The 17701-nt window shown below is 31.2% G+C and overlaps 1 protein-coding gene across 1 annotated transcript in view; it reads left to right on the top strand.

The window, feature by feature from the left end:
• LOC143080963 (uncharacterized) overlaps positions 1-17701 on the top strand; it is a 47327-nt gene that overhangs the window by 2640 nt on the left and 26986 nt on the right. The window contains exons 3-10 of the mRNA XM_076257164.1: positions 247-455; positions 1072-1186; positions 2458-2741; positions 4712-4826; positions 6222-6433; positions 11658-11772; positions 12459-12718; positions 16466-16603. Of these exons, the coding sequence (XP_076113279.1) occupies positions 247-455; positions 1072-1186; positions 2458-2741; positions 4712-4826; positions 6222-6433; positions 11658-11772; positions 12459-12718; positions 16466-16603 (1448 nt within the window). The remainder of the gene's footprint in view (positions 1-246; positions 456-1071; positions 1187-2457; positions 2742-4711; positions 4827-6221; positions 6434-11657; positions 11773-12458; positions 12719-16465; positions 16604-17701) is intronic.

Here is a 17701-nt window from a genome sequence, read left to right as displayed (position 1 = left end):
ATCAAAAACAAAACAAATAGAAAACATATATATTGAGTCCCACATTTAGGTATACATTTGATAGTTTTCAAAGTTTCCTAGGTTTTTTTAAAAAGTTTTTATAGAGAATACATGATACATTCGATCACCTTATTATACAGGTATCCTAGAACTGAAAGTTCGACAACATCTGTATTAAATCGTTGACTTTGAAAAATAACTTTCTGACATCTTTATGAAGACCATGTTATGTTTGTATATTGACAGATGTAAAGTTTACTCCAGCTTACCATCAATTTGTACATTAGAACAAGACCCAGCAGATTCCTGTTGTCAAATTCCAGACTGTGGAGCCTATACTCCAATCACTGGAAACAAATTCACAGGAAACATTCCTACAAAAAAGTTTAATCTTGTTCCTATAGGAACACATTCTGTATTCTATGGATCCAGACAGAATCCAAATGCTTTACAAGGTAGCAAAGTCTATAATTTTTTATATTTTTATGATACTTCTTTGTCTATGGTGAACAGTAAAATTATTCACCAATATAGTAATAATACAGTCAATTTGCAAATAATTACACACAAAGTGAATAAAGCAGTTGTTGATATAATTTCTGCTTGCACATGTACTTCCTATTGTTAGAACTGAAATCCCGGCGTTTTAGTATAATAGATAGATAATTACTTTAATAATTATGAAAAAGTTTTGAAGACGGTAAATTAATATATTAAAAATCCAAACTTTTGACTTTATTCAAAAATATATCTTCATCAAAAACGCTGCATGGCAAATTATGTAGATGTTCCAAGGACCGCACACGCATTTAAGAATTTTTGCAAGATAGAAGAGGAGTATTGGAGAAGTTAATTGTCTTGCTCTATAAAATAAAAACGTGTGTCTCTTAAATTGATGCCTGCATACATTCAAATAATAATCATACATATTCCTTTAAAAAAAGTTTGTTTATTATAATATCTTGCCATATGTTTAATAAGATATCAAAGTTAAACACATTTACAAAATATCGCAACTGAGTGCATTATGAATTCAAAATTTGAAGCAAGACTTGTAATTATGTCTTATAGAAGCCTGCATATACAAGAACAACGTTTACAAGCAGGGAATGTCGTGGGATGACGAATGTAATTATGTATGTACATGTTTGAACGGACAAAAGGGACTGTACAGATGTATATCCAAGTATGATTGTCTATATATAAATTAAATACCTTCAAAAATAGGATCTGAATAATTACTTCCAAATCTTCCTAAATGTCTTTGTCACGATCATAGTTATATTCGTAGTTACATATTAATTCCTCATAGTCTAAACAATATCTTATAGTATTTTGTCTTTTATCAAAATTCTTTTGTACAGCATACCGAACATTTCACATACTAGATAATTTAAACACATGTTCAATTATGTATAAAAATATACAACAGAAGTTCATTTTCCCTTCAAATCATTACAACCTTTATCGTGTTTTGAATTGAAGAGCATCACTTTTGGTATGCCTAAACACCAAAAAAATTAAAATAAACTGCTGTTTCCAGACAGTTAACTGCATTGGCACATTTACATATCAACAGATACCAGGGATGTTATTATCATTTCCTGTTGTTTTCATGGTCATCTTTTAGAAAATATATTAGTTGTTATTTTGTAGGCGTTTTTGTTGAGACATTATTACCCGTATTTCCCTATATAAGCAGCCAAATTTACTGTAAAATCAATTTTTTTTTGAAAATATGACTTTTAAAAATATCATTTCCAAACAAAACAAGGAGCATACAATACAAAAACACATGTATCCAAATACGATGGTTGAACAAAATTTCCAAGTTCTGCCTGGTTTTCTCTGGCATTGCCTCTTAACAGGTTTATGTCAAGTAAACCTCAAATCGAACAATGTTAATAGTTTCACTCTGTGTCACCGGTGTCATCATTACTATATAAACAATTGAACGCAGATCAATAAGGAATCATGAATCTCTGCCAACTGGAATTATAAACAACTGTCATAAGAAGGAGGTTCAACTAGTTATCAAACCATCTTTAATCCGCAACTTTTCTTTTTAAAAATGCCGGTTCTTAATAAAAAATATGGCAGTTGTTTTCACTTGTTCCGATGATTTATAGCAGTTAGATTTGTTAGTGTATATGGTATGGATGTTCCCTGTTTGAATTTGCCTTTTAGTATTTTGTTATCCTTCTTCAATATTATAACACTATTTAAGATGTCCATCCTTGAAGTATTTGTTATCCTTCTTCAATATTATTACACTATTTAAGATGTCCATCCTTGAAGTATTTTGTTAACCTTTTCGATATAACACTATTTAAGATGTCTATTTTAGGTGTCCATCCTTGAAGTATTTTGTTATCCTTTTCGATATAACAACACTATTTTAGGTGTCCATCCTTGACGTATTTTGTTATCCTTTTCGATGTAACAACTCTATTTAAGGTGTCCAGCTTATCCAGCATTGCCATCATACTGTAAAAAGAACATGGTACCAGGACAATGTTGTCCAGTTTTAAGTTGTGATATACCTGGATTTGGTATCATGGACCCAGATCCTCAGCTTGTACCCAATCAAGCACCAACAAAAATAGGCTTGCCACAAACACCAGCTCCAACAAGTCTTGTGTCAATCATACAAATTGATCCTTACCCCTCACAAAATAGTACTGGAGGAATTCCAGGAGGAGGATATCCAATTAAACCAGATCAAATCGCTGGAATCAATAGTAAGTTAACTTAAAATTTAATCATTACCCTTCATAGAATACCACTAGTAGTATTATATAAAAGAGGAAACTTCGTCAAACTTATCACATCTCTTTGGAATCAATAGTTAGTTAACTCAATTGCATGGGAAGATAAACCATTAATATTAGTCAAATTTTGGTATCATTTGCAATATTAAATATTAGTAGGGAAAGATGACCAATCAGTTTGTCAAATCAAAGTAGTATTATATGTAAGGCAAGTATTTACCTATATTATTATATATAAGCTGTAAATAGGTAAGTACTAGCCTTACATATAATCCTACTGGAACAATCTCATGAGAAGGACATCCCACCCAACATCATCAAATATCTGTTCTCAGTAGAAAGTTAACCTAGTGTACAAGTAAATCCTTACCCTAAATTGATTACAACTTTAAGTAATTCTAGGAGAGCTCGATGATACCCGATAAAACCTAATCTTCTTCCTGGCTTCTGAACTACATTTACCTAGACTATAGGTAAATTCGTACCTCACATACATTACAACTGGGGGAATCGCAATAGGAAGATATCAAATCGAACCTAGATATAATATTTGGTATCCATAGAAACTTGATGTAAACCTTCATCCTGTACACTTCACGATTTGTAAATCGTAGAGGAAAATAACCACGACACACAGAAAATTATCTTAACAAGTTCAATCATGAACCTTAGTCAAGTCTCTGTTCTCAATATTATATGTAGAAAATGGAACTGCAATATTAAGCAAATAAAACTAGTGGATTTCATGAGAGAGAATTTCCCTTCTAATCAAATTAGATATAAGTCATAGGATGAAAAGTAGAATTAAATTCAAAATGGACTTATCTTATCAACAGTGTAAATACTGGCGGGAGGGATTGTACTTGATTTTCATATAAAAAAGACATAATCTTTCAATCTGTTAAATTGAGGGTTGGAGCTGGTCTGTCAGTAACTGCAAGTAGCCCTTTGATAATTTATGTATCATTTTGCTTAGTTACTTTTGTTACACTTTTCTGAAATCGAACTCGAAGTCCTTGACAATTGAGTTTCATTGTGCTCATTGCTATGTGTTTCTTTATTCTGTATTGGCTAGAGGTATAGGGGACGGTTGAGATTTAAAAAAACAGGTTTAACCCCGTCACATGGTTGCGCCTGTCTAAAGTCAGAAACTTCTGGCCTTTGTTCGTCTTGTTTAATTCTATTTCATTTATATGTTTAGGAGTTTAGTGGGACGTCTATTCTCATTGAACTAGGACACAATTTTCTTAAGGGACCAGGTAAGGACCACCACTGGTGGGAGATTTTTTTTCGATACGATAAAATCCCATTGGTGGCCTTCGGCTGTTGTCTGCTCTTCGGTCGGGTTGTCGTCTCTTTGACATTATCCCCATTTCCATCCTTAATTGTATTATTAAAAGATATACAGAACGCTGCAGTGTATGGTAATTTTCTACTTAAATTAGTTGAGTTAATTGGTCAATTAGGTAGCAAAAAGCATTTGTACTAAACTATCATGTCTGCTGAAAAAAAATGTTGTATAGTGTGCACATTTACTCTGTGCTTACAAGAACTATAAAAAGTTATCCGTATATAAATACCAAACTTACACACATTGAACAACAATTTATTTTGAACATTTGTTTAATTAATTTAGTAATGTGGTTACAAGTTAATTCTGACCATTTGTCAACCTATACTTTGTTTACAAGAAAAAAAACATGTAAAAAATCTTATTTCATATTTTGATAATTTATGTACAGATTGTTTGTGTACAAGGACGTGGTTTTGCTCATTTTATTCTATCTTTTTATTTACACATTAGTTTGCATTGAAATATAACAAAGAACAGCTGTAGATAATGCACCGTAGTATTCTATTTATAGATCAGTGTGTATATACTGGCAAAGTATATAACAAGGGAAAGCTATAGTTTATTTATTATGGTATTATATATACAGATCAGTGTGTATACAAGAACAAAGTATACAACAAGGGAGAGTCCTGGGATATTGACTGTGACTTTACTTGTACCTGTGTTGATGGATCCACTGGATATTATGAATGTAAACCCTGGTAAATAATTCAATGATAGTTTCAAAGGATTATTCCAGTACACAATAGATCCTTAACATGTTGCTTATTACGATAGTTCTTCAAATTTATAGGGAAAATACCCTTGCAGGTCTTAGTTTCAAATTTCAGAATCAAACTTGTCAAAACTTGTTGGTCTTGACTGAAATTGTTTTAAAGTCTACAGTTTGTTCATTGTTTAGCTTAGAAATTTTCAAGGCACTGGTTTACTTTTTAACCTGAAGATATCTCATAGTGAGTGTTGGTATAAGAACAGTTTTAAGATGTATCTAAAGGAATGTGACTCATTGCAGCGAGGGTAAACAAAAGCCCTTGAAAATATAGAAACTTTTTGTATTTCTTTTTTGTTTCAGATTTTCAAATTTTTTCGAGTTCAATGAAACCATTTTGGTTAAGAGCTTTCAATGCTACCGTGTCTTAGTGTAAATAAAGTGTCAGTATCAATAATGTGGTCATTTTTATAAATTTCCTTTTTTTAAAACATTAAATTTTTCAAAAGACTAAGGATTTTCTTATCCCAGGCATAGATTACCTTAGCCGTATTTGGCACAACTATTAGGAATTTTGGATCCTCAATGCTCTTCAATTTTGTACTTGTTTGGCTTTATAAATATTTTGATATGAGCGTCACTGAAGAGTCTTATGTAGACGAAACGCGCGTCTGGCGTACTAAATTATAATCCTGATACCTTTGATAATCAGTCTGTTCATTTCAAAACTATACATTATCCTGTTATATGCAATAAACCTTCATTCCTCAAATGAATATTAGAGGGTAATGGTTATCGAACGTAACCTGAACAAAACAGTTTTTTTCTGATATTAACAAAAGTTCAAACATGAGTTTTTTTTTTATTTCAGCCCTTAATTCCATACAAAATAACCCCAACATTTTTTTGTATGCCATTCAGATCTGGCCCTTTCACTGATTCACTGATAACTCCATTACCATTTCTGAAATGTAAGAAAACAACATTTGTGTAAGGCCAGCAATTATTTTTATCTTGTTAGTCTCATGTCTGAAGTGTCGCACCATCTGATTTGTGGCCAAATGGGGAAATTGAATTGAGAATAATGGCTTTATTGAAGTTAAGTAATCCTTAATATATAACCCATTTATTCATGTTATCATCTCGGAAAGGTGCATTTGATAATGGTGGAAAATAACATTTATTTAGACTGAAGCTATAACCCATGTACAAAACAAAGGCTCCATAGGATACTTTACCATGATTTATTTATAAAGAATTGTTGTATCATTTCAATATGATATGTGTTGATCTTGAGACTATATTTGTTATTTCAGCAGTTTGACTACAAATATTGAAAAAACAAATTGTCAATGTTTTTCAACACATTTCTGTTTTATTTTATCAGGTGTCCAACATACAATAACTTACCACCACAGTGTTTCACAACAACCGTAATGGGCAAATGTTGTAAAACAATTCAATGTGTCACCAAAGATGGATCAATTGTGAAGCCTAATGCTCAATTCCCAGTTGTTGGTTCATATACTGGTGGATTCTCAGGATTTAGACCTGGAGTATCCTATAAACCTGGAGTCAACACCACCAGTGTTGATGGATGTAAGACTTTCTTTTTCAAAATTATACAGATCGTTGGAGATAAAGTCAGATTTAATTATAGTTATTGAACTTGTTTCTTTTGTTGGTTTTGACCAGCATTTAAGGTGGTACTTAGTAGCAATATACCAACTTAACCTGCATATGGGATTTTACAAGAGCTTGCAGTTCCTACTCAGACTGTAAAACGTCACCAGTGTCTTAGCAAAAAGGTGTTGAACCAGGGGTATGTCAAAATTGAGGAGGGTCAAGGGGGTTCCAATCACAGCAAAACAGTAAATTGATTTGGCTTAAATCAGATAACAAAGAAATGACAATGGATAAAAACAGGTAACAGTGAATGAAATTTTACAACCAGTACGGTCAAGAACCAATCCAGTAGATCTTATTATATAACTGGTTGTGTGGACCAAGCTAGGCCTTAACAGAGATATGTATATTGTGAAGATATTTTGATTATGATCCTCATCAGGAATCCCTTGCCGTATGTTTTCCGTTTTGTTGAATTGATAATTGATTTGGATTGTTCATGTACGCATGGGGATACCAAAACCATTATCACCAAATATACTTAAAATTCAAATTCGAATAATTCTTTATATCAAGAAAAGGAAAACATGGATACCTGGTGAGGATAGGAATATGTCCATACGATCTTAACAGAAACACCTTATATATGTTGTGTTTTAGTTATAATAAGTACAAATTTCGATTTAAATGCACTTAAAACTTGTACAAAAATTAATAGTATGGATGTTGGATTTTCTGAACAAAATTACAAGTTTCTGATTTTGTAAAGGAGTATTTTATAATCAAGGGCAATTGATAGATCAATTTTTGTGGTCTGGTATTTTATTTTTTTCTCTTAAGAAAAAGAAGTCAGTGACACCTTATATTAATTTGATTTTTAGAACTTTTCTTCTGAAAAGCAATATATAGTATTGATTTCGTTATAAAAACATTGATGCACACTACAGAATTTTTATTCAATGACCACATAAACCTTAGTTATAACATACAAAAATAAACAGATGAAAACATCAAATGCCATAATAAATGTATGCCAGTTACATGTACAAATAATTCTGATAAATTAATATAAGAGAAATTACCTAAAATTACTATTCTGCTAATATAATAGAAATTGGCCCGAGTGACAATTTGAATAACAACTAGTGAAACATAAATCATGTATCTAATGAGAAATTATTGAATATGGAGAATTTGGGTACCGCTTTGGAACAACTGTAGGTTTTTAAAAGGATATTTGTCAAGAAATTATATTGAAGCTGTTTTAAAAAGACACTGCATCCTTGTTTGCAGCAACAGTTTCTGAATTTCTACAGTTAAAAAGTTTAAAAAACTGATATTCGGGGTTCTCTTTCATGTAAATGAAAAGAAGTGAGTAGCACTTATAGATGTGAACGTTAAAAGCGAAAGATAATTTAATTCCCCAATTCACTCACATGCTCATACAAATGATACCCAACTATTTTTGTATTTTGTAAATAAGTATCTGAAGGAGATGACATGTGGTATGGTTGCAAATGAGACAACTCTCAAACAGTGACCAATTGAAAACATTAGCAACTATTGCTCATTATACGGCCTTCAACAATGAGCAAACCCATACCGCATAGTCAGCTATAAAAGACCCTGACATGACAGCTGTAAAACAGAAATCAAACGAGAAAATTAACGGCCTAATTTAAGTACTTAAAAATTACGAACAAAAAAACGTAATAACACAGCCACATATGTCAACCACTGAATACGAGGCTCCTGACTTTGGACAGGCACATACAGTATGTGGCAAGGTTAAACATGTCAGTTGGCGCCAAATACTCCACTAACATGGGACAGTGGTCTAAAAGTACAACATAAAGTTTAATATATGGTCATTGAATAAAAATTATATAGGGGGACCGTACCAACGCATTTTTTTTTTTATAAATCCGAACTATATGTTATTGTACAAGTTAGAAAAGAATCTAACTCTTTTATTATTTGTACAAAACGTGAACAAAAACAAGATACAAATTATAATTTGTGCACATTTTTTTACAAAATGATACATCTGAATATATGTTAATAGACAATGGAATACTTCTGCAAATACAGGAGTTGAACGACCCCAATAGATATAAGAAGATGTGGTATGAGTGAAAATGAGACAATTTTCTTTCCAAGTCACAATGTTCAATTATCTTCATTTTCTACTGAAGTTTGGCTGTCAAAATTGGTAACATTCCGGCAATTTTTAATAACAGTTAACAGGAAATACATTATCACAATAACATATAACAAAACAAATAGTCCTTTAACAACTAACAAGGAATAAGACAATAACAGCTAACAGCAAATGCATTTTCAGAATAACAGATCACAAAAAAAAAAATTACCCTATAACAGCATAACTGTTAAATCTCTTGCCCCATTCTAAGAACGTCTCGTCCTTTTTCTAAAAAAATTCATCGGAAGGTACCAAGATCTTGTTGACAAAAATTCCGTATCAACTTCACAAATAGTACATGATGGTCTTGATGTATAGATTCTGCGTATTGACGTTGTTTTTCATCTTAACAACGTGTTATATTGTTCTTTCATTGTTCTTTGTTATATTCCTAATATCAGTTTTACTGTTTGGTTTGTTTTATGTGATATCAATTTGACGTGGCTCGGTTCTGGTACATCCCGTCAATGTGTTTGTATTATCTTTAATTTTTGCTGGTGTGTTTTGTATACGCGACTGTTTGTGTTTCTTTGGTTCTTATAACGTGAATCTGTACTTTAAAAGATCCCGTCATTATGTTATTGATCTATTATATGGCCTTATTTTCCTGGTCTATTTTAAATTTGAAAATACTTTGAAAGACAAACGACAAAATTATTGTACTCTCGTAATGGTATTCATCATATGTGGATTCGTAAAAATTCGAAAGAACGTTTGGACAATTTTAAATCTCAGTTTATTTCTGAAATTGATTTTAACATATCTTTTGATTTTTTGACCCTGTATACCACTATTTCGTATGTGAAATTATAATAAAAAAATTATTAAACAGTGAAAGACAAAATTTCATCCTAAATGACGTGTACATTTTCTGACGTCAGACACGCGAAGCAAAGCATTTGCTTATTTTAAATTGATAGATGCTTTAGTGCTTTTTTGTAAATGATTGTTTGTTTTAATATTGTAACACAGTAATGACTGCTGTTGTAATCCTGGTACCTTTGATAACTGTACCCATATTTTGATTTAAATTATGTTTATTTTGTTTACGCATCGTTGCAAATATAATGGAATGTGATGTGACTGTCATACAAGTGAGAGGTTTAGCGCTATTAAACCAGGTTCAATCTACCATTTTATACTTTTGAAATGCCTGAACCAAGTCAGGAATAGAACAGTTGTTGTTCATTCGTTTGATGTGTTTTGTCATGTGATTTTGCCATTTTATAAGGGTCTTTACGATAACATTTTCCTCGGATTTATTTTTTTTGTGATTTTTCTTTTTACAAAACACCACAGAAAGGTAGTTCTGTAATAAACAGCTGAAAATTTGATTCATGTTGTATTGTAAAGGGAATACTAAACTGCTACATGTACATATCAAATGACATTTTTCCGATTAAATGTGTGGTTCCATTCTTTTGATCTTTTTCTTATATTTTATCAAAGGGTCAAAGTTAATAAAAAAATTAGCCAATATAATTTTAATGAAGATATTTGTAACTACCTTTAATAAAGTCAACAGTAGTAAAGCGCTGTTTAATAGTCATGAATTGACAAAAAGAAAACAAATCCGGGTCACAACATATAATAAACCGAGGTACACACATCAACTATAACAGAAAAACAACAGAACAACAGAAACACTGAAAAGAGGAAATGAATTAAATCGGCGAAGCCAGCTTTATTTCATGAAATAACTATATCCCAGACATATTTATTGTTCTTCTTAAATTTTATAAGCTCATTTGAGGTATAAAACTACTAATGCAGAGCCCAATTGCTTTCTTTGTCAAATTCTGCAATTTCCAGCATTAATTTGTAGTAAGTTAAAATAAACATGATAAAGTGGCAATCATTTCTTATAAAATCTTAACCTCATCCTAACTTGTGCTGAAAAATTCAACATACCTTTGATTGCATATTAGAGCGCACTGGTTCCCGGAAGTTTCATAGTACCAAACACGGTACTTCTGATCTTAACAACAAGGCAAACGAACCCTTTTATTATAATTCCATACCCTTCATTAAGATTAAAAAAAAACTTTCATAAGGGTTCTACAGTTATTCCTAGGACACAAGCTTTCATTTTATACGAAATCTACCAAAATAATTCACCTATTGTGAAAGATACAGCTATGCGTAGGAATTATTGTGTTTTATATAAATTATGTACTACTTTTTGGTATGCTGTTCCCGACCGGTCCTGCATTATTAGTTCTATAACTTTATCAAAAGTCTTTGAGGCCAAAGATTGTTTAATTTTATCTTACATTGCATACACTTTCAGTTATTTACAAAGGAGAAAGGATAATTTTCTAGCTTTAACAAAAAGGGGAAAGCAGAATTATTTTGCTCCTATGAGGCAGTCTTTTTAAATTTTTTAACAAGAAGTTTCATTTGCATATATTATAGTTGATGTGTTTCCCTCGATTTTGGTTTGTGACCCGAATATGTTATTGCTTAATCGATTTATGACTATTATACTACTGTTCTTGATATAACGCTATTTTAAAGTTTTCATGATTTTCTTCAACAAAATAGGGTCTATCAGAAAGTTTTAAAAATGAAAGTAGTATATCATATTTTTAACTACTTTAGAGTGAATTTTATTCTTATCATTTTAGTTGATTTTGCAATTGAAGTGACTATCGACAGTTGTTTGAGCTACTAGATTGTTATACTTGAAGTAACTATTGACAGATATTTGAGCTACCAAATTCTTATTTGTGGGACAGGATCTGTTTACCTTACCGGAGTACTTGAGATCAAACTCCTAATGATTGGTTGGGTTCGTGTTCCATGCTCTTTAGTTTTATATGTTGTGTCGGTTTTACTTTTTTTTGTCTGTTTGTTTTTATCTTTTTTGGCCATGGCTTTGTCAGTTTGTTATTTTATCTATACGTATGACTGTCCCTCTTGTATCTTTTATAATTAAAGGGACTATAGACACCAAATTATTATAATTGAATTATTTTTGTGTTGTGTTTACAGTGGGTTGTATGTACAAAGGACAATTACATCAAGCTGGTGATGAATGGGATGATGGTTGTGATTTCCATTGTAAATGTTTGGATAGTAAAACAGGACGATATCAGTGTACTGAACAGTTAGTATTTCATGTTATTGTAAACCTCTGATTAAAATTTAACCAACGAAAATGAAGGTTTTTAAATAATGAATTTTTATAGTTTTCTAGGATTTAAAAAAAAAAGTATTCAAATTTTGTTCATAAAAAGGAGGGATAACCAAGGGAACTTGTTGGAATGTGGACAACACATTTGATATTTAGGGAAACAACGAAGGGTACAACAGGTGACTTATTGTAAATATCTGCCCCAATCAAATATTCCTCTGTTTGGGTTGAATATTTAACCCTATTGTTATGGGCTTGATAGCTATATTTATAGACCTTGTCTCAACAATAAAATACTTGAGACCCTATTCATGCTCAGCAATTAATTGAAAATTTCTTCTCAATATAATAATATTTATTCAAGTTTTAAAATGATGTCTAAACCATACTTGTCAAGAAAACTATTTTATTGGAAGTTGTACATGGTCAATTATGGTTTATGAATCTGTTTGTTAAAAAAAGTAGATATAGCTAAAGAATGGACAAAGGAAGATAACTCCACGACAATAATTTTTACCCAATTGTGTTCCATTGCAATCTTTACATTGAAGTGTTAACAAGCAATGCTTTTCCAGTGACACGCATGATATGTCCGTCCTACTTTCCAGTTGGTTTTTATGTTTGACTTGACCTGACACTTTTATGTCTTATCAATTCAGATGTCCAGAGTTCACCAGACTTCCTTCTCTCTGTGAACTTATACCTGTATCCGGTCAGTGTTGTAAGAGACTGCAATGTAGAACTCCAACAACAGTAGCCCCCGGTGTTGTGACCCCTACACCCACCATATCATCACTAGATCCTCACCCTGGATGTACTGATGTTATAGAAAACTGTGCGAATTATGGCCAGTCAATATGTCAACCACCATATGATGGATGGGCAAGGAGAAATTGTCAACATTATTGTGGAAAGTGTGGTATGTATTCATTATATATAGCTAGTTATTGTATACATATATATACACACATAGATTGAAAGGGGGGCCTAGATAAAATGTAAGTGTACTTGTATTGTTTAAATCTATATTCTCATTGTTTGACCTCATGATGTAATTAATGAATCCAACAAATACACTATTAATCAAAATCACTAAAGAAATTAGGTTTTATTTGGCTGTAAATTTGTCATGGCATTTATTGCAAGAAAGAAACACAATCAACTTGTCAATCAAAACTTGATGACGATTGAATTACTGAAGGGCGATCCAGCAGTAACAAAGTTATATCAGGAGCCACTGGGTAGTCCATAGCAGCTTAAAGTAAATTCCGCCAAAATTACAAGTTGAGTAACTAGCTGCACAAATTGTAATCCGCCATAAAATTTACCGCATGACAAATTTAACAGCAAGAATCAACATCAATCAACTTCAACATCATTATCAACTTCGATGTCATTATCAACTTCAACATCATAATCAATTTCAACATCAACAATATTATCAACATCATTATCAACTTCAACATCATTATCAAATTCAACATCATTATCAACTTCAACATCATTATCAACTTCAACATTATTATCAACTTAAATATTACCAACTTCAACATTATTATCAACTTCAATATTATCAACATCAATATTATTATCAACTTCAATATTATCAACTTCAATATTATCAACTACAACATTATTATCAACTTCAATATTATCAACTACAACATTATTATCAACTTCAACATTATTATCAACTTCAACACAAACATCAAAAACTTCAACATCACCTTATATTCAATACTTTGGAACTTCATTAAATTGATATTCATGTGGCAACATCAACATAAACCTCAGCTAAAATGCAATACTGTCAACATCTAAGCTAATTTATTCATTGTAAAGGAAAACCAAACAATGAGGAAATTTAAAGAAAATAACATTTTCAGAGCTCCTTGCATCTGATTTAGGAATACACCCAACTATCTCTAATCCGAACGATGCACCTATAAGCTTAATATGACAGCTCCTATGACAATAAAAGAGCCAATTACCCAAATATCTTTCAGGTACCCTGAAATTAAGTGTTTCAACTATACAAGGTTTGTTCTTACATAACCTTTTTTTAAAGTGTATGAAAATGTCCATCATCTATGTGTCTAATGGCAATGTAGTCCGACATCAACCGGACAGGACAAATTGAACTAGTTTATTCTTTGCCAGAATTGTCGTTACTGAATTACCCAGCTGATCTGTTTTCTAAGAATAAACTTTTATAATAAGTGACCCTGAATAAGCATCAAATTATATCTTGGATCGTTTTACAATAAGATTTTCATTAAAACTTGAATTTGCAATTTCTCCAAAACTAAGAAACCCAAAATTCTAGCTGAAAATGAAGCTTTGAATAAACATGTTTCATATACTGAATAACAAACTAAATTCAGCGCATCTAAAAGTCTAGTTAATATACCAATAGTAATAGGCTTACGACAGACGTGTCGCTTATGTCACTGAGCATCTTTTGAACAATAAAAGAATGAGTGTTGTCCAATAAACCATTGATCTTATGATTAAACCTAATGCCTGGAAGGTACGCATTCCCAGTGGAATAAGAATATTCATCCTTAAACATGTCAGCTAATATTAACTAAATGTGAAACGGGGCATGGCCATACGTCATACAGGTTTAGTTTATGTTTAAAGTTTTGAAATTAATTTAGTCCATTTGATACGTAAGCCAAGTATTTGAGTAACTCTTGCACTACCGATAAAGAGATTTAAAACAGAACTCGACAACCACTTGTCACCCAAAATATAAGAAATGCCATTATAATTTCTAAAATTATTTTCCAAACACGTAGATTAGAAATAGGTCGATAATAAAAAGGCCCCGCAATTCTACCATTTTTCAATTCACTCATGATTTTCCCAAGCTAAATTGAGATTTCAAACAAATAATTATGTCAGATCACTGTATTAAAATACTTGTATGTATAAAAGTAAAGTAAATTCATATCTGTATATCGGTTACAATATTTATACAGTGAAATCTGTAAACCAATCTCATTCAGGACTGAAGTTCAAAATGCATTGAATGTGAAGAGCATTCGTTGCCATACCTAGATTCATAGATTGTTTTCTTTATGTCCAGTGGCACCTATTTCATGCATATTGAGGACTAAAAATAATTTATATATACATTTATATTGAAATTAATATGTGGCTTACTCACCGGTTACTTCGCGCTGCAAGATTTGGATTTCGATTAAGAATAAATAACATGGTAAATGTTCATTAGCGTATTAAGACAGTTAAACAATTAGATATAACAACTCCCACAATAAGTATAACCATCTACTCAATTTACAAATATAAATATAAAATAATATCCAAGAAAAGATTGACAATTTACGCAATGATAGAATTTAAATTCAGTTATAACACCAAAGAAAAATTTCACGACTATTTAAAGCATTTAACAAAGTTAAAATTATTTAAGAAAGAAAAACAAGATTAAATTGTTGAGCTATTATTTTTTATAAAATATTGCTTAATTCTAAAACTAAAAAAGAATACTCATCTTTTCTTCTGTGTTTTAAATTCTATAGCTGTGGTCAAGCTCCGTGTAAGGTTTGAATCCAAATGACCAAACCACACGAGGTAAATTGCACGGACTAACATTTCGCGGGCTGAACTAATTAGCATATTAAAGTGACCAGTATAAAATGAATCGAACACACCGTCAATTTAAATCAATAATAGGCATACCAAGTTATATAATTACAATAACTGAATTTAATTATTATTGAATTAAATTATATTATACTATGTTTTGCAGTTGAAGTCGAATCAACTTGTTATTTAATAAACATTATTTGCTATGATATGATCTTTCAAATTGAGAGTTTTGACCCTGATTTTACAGTCTACCGAATATAGAAACGGATAGTGTCCGTTTCATTTTTTTTTTTTTTTTTTTGTCATGATAGTTTTCGATGAAGATAGGGTCAAATCAACTAGAAATTTAGTGCACATGTTTCCTATGGTATGATCTTTCAAATCAAGAATTTTGACCCAAATTTCACAGTCGACTGAGATAGTGCGAGTAGGGCATCCGTTTACTATGTACATATTCTTGTTTCTAAATTGAATAGATATTAGCATTTGTGAATTTGACTTATTTGGTGTTACATACCAAACGAATCAATTTAGATATGTTGGTTTGACATTTTTTTATATAAATTTGTTTCTTTTTCATTACATCTTTGATTTAAAGATTACTTATCAGTTTTTATTGTTACAGCTTAAACCAGTCATGTAATCAGAGAATTCCTAATTCATGTTCAATTCTCTGTAGATAAGCTATTAAACAAAGCAATGAATGCAAAGGACGGACAATTTTCAGATGAGTTTTATGTGTGCTATTTTGACACCATGATCAGCTATTGAGAACCATTTGGATCGATTTGATCTTCCCGGATTATACCTTCAGCTACATTTGTTTGCTTAATAAAATGTACAATTTCAATGTGTCTGTGGCCCCTCGTTCAGTGTATGTTGATGGTTAAAACAGATCCTGTGAAGAAATAACTTACACTCCGATACAAAACTGTAATTACTTACAAAAGATTTTGCCTTATCTTTCTCATTTGAAATCAAAGTTTTTAATACAGTACATTCAGCTATGATGACACCTAAGTATTAATAATTGTCAATGTTTTTACAGCTCAGCCTGGTATGACCACACCTACAAATGTATGTCAAGATAAACTTCCAAACTGTGATTTATATGGTAAAAAGGTTTGTGTCAACGAGTATGTACCATGGGCTAAAGAAAACTGTCAATATTATTGTAGGATGTGTGGTAAGTTTTAGAGGATGTCCGTTTATTTTCAATCTCTGAGTTTGACTGTCACTCTGGTATCTTTCGTCCTTCTTTTATGTAATAATTAGGAAGTTGTTTTTGCTTTGATCGCTGTAGTAAAGGAAACACTCACATAAATTAATTAATTTCCCTGCTTATTCCAAGATTTGTCAAAATTTGAAAATGTTATTCGTTATTCATTGTACTGCTAAAAGTGTTTTGTATTCTTCAATAGATTGCAAGAATGAAAATCTCTGTTTTTATAATATTAAAACAGACGTTCCACATTTATGAAAACACAGCAATCAGATGTTAGTTAGTGACGAGCTATGATACTATATATAAGGTTGAAACACAGGCCGTTATAAATTAATGAGATCATAAAACATAAGAGAAAGGACTAAACACTGTAAAAAGACAACAGTATGTTCCGACAAGACTTATTACCAATGATATGGATGTACTTGTGAAAAATGTACATAATTTAGATAACCTATACTCGTGGTCATAAAACATAACAGACCTATTTCCCCTATATAAAAATGTGGAGATGTAGTAAGATTTGCCAATGAGACAACCATCTACCAAAGTCTAAATTTAGTTGTTAAAGGCATCTTTAGCCAAGTGTAAAATCTTCAAAAATGAGAACATTCATTTGAGTAAATTGAGTAAACTAATTACCAAATTTATAAGAAAACAATTCAATTGAGAAAACCTATGACCTAAATAATAACAGAACAATTCAATTGAGAAAACTAATGTCCTAGGTAATAAGAAAATAGTTGAATCAATTTGTTATAAGATACGGTTTGAACTGAAAAAAAAGATACATCAAATTCAAACAATATATTGTGTCAAAATGTGTACCATGTTTAAATACTATTTATGTTAATATAAAGCTGGCGATTCTTAAATGGAAGCAATGTTTCCCTATAGCGTTCACAATCACTTTAATTTTTCATCTCTTTAATTCACATAGTATATTTAATCCACGTATGCTTTTCAATCTACATATGCTCTTTAATCTACAAATGTTTTTTTTTAATCTAAATATGCTCTTTAATCTAGATATACTCTGCAATATACATAATTTTGTGC

Source organism: Mytilus galloprovincialis, chromosome 6, assembly GCF_965363235.1.
Source record: "Mytilus galloprovincialis chromosome 6, xbMytGall1.hap1.1, whole genome shotgun sequence".
Lineage (NCBI taxonomy): Eukaryota > Metazoa > Mollusca > Bivalvia > Mytilida > Mytilidae > Mytilus > Mytilus galloprovincialis.
The sequence above is the reverse complement of the archived record's forward strand: the minus strand, read 5'-3'. Positions and strand labels throughout refer to the sequence as shown.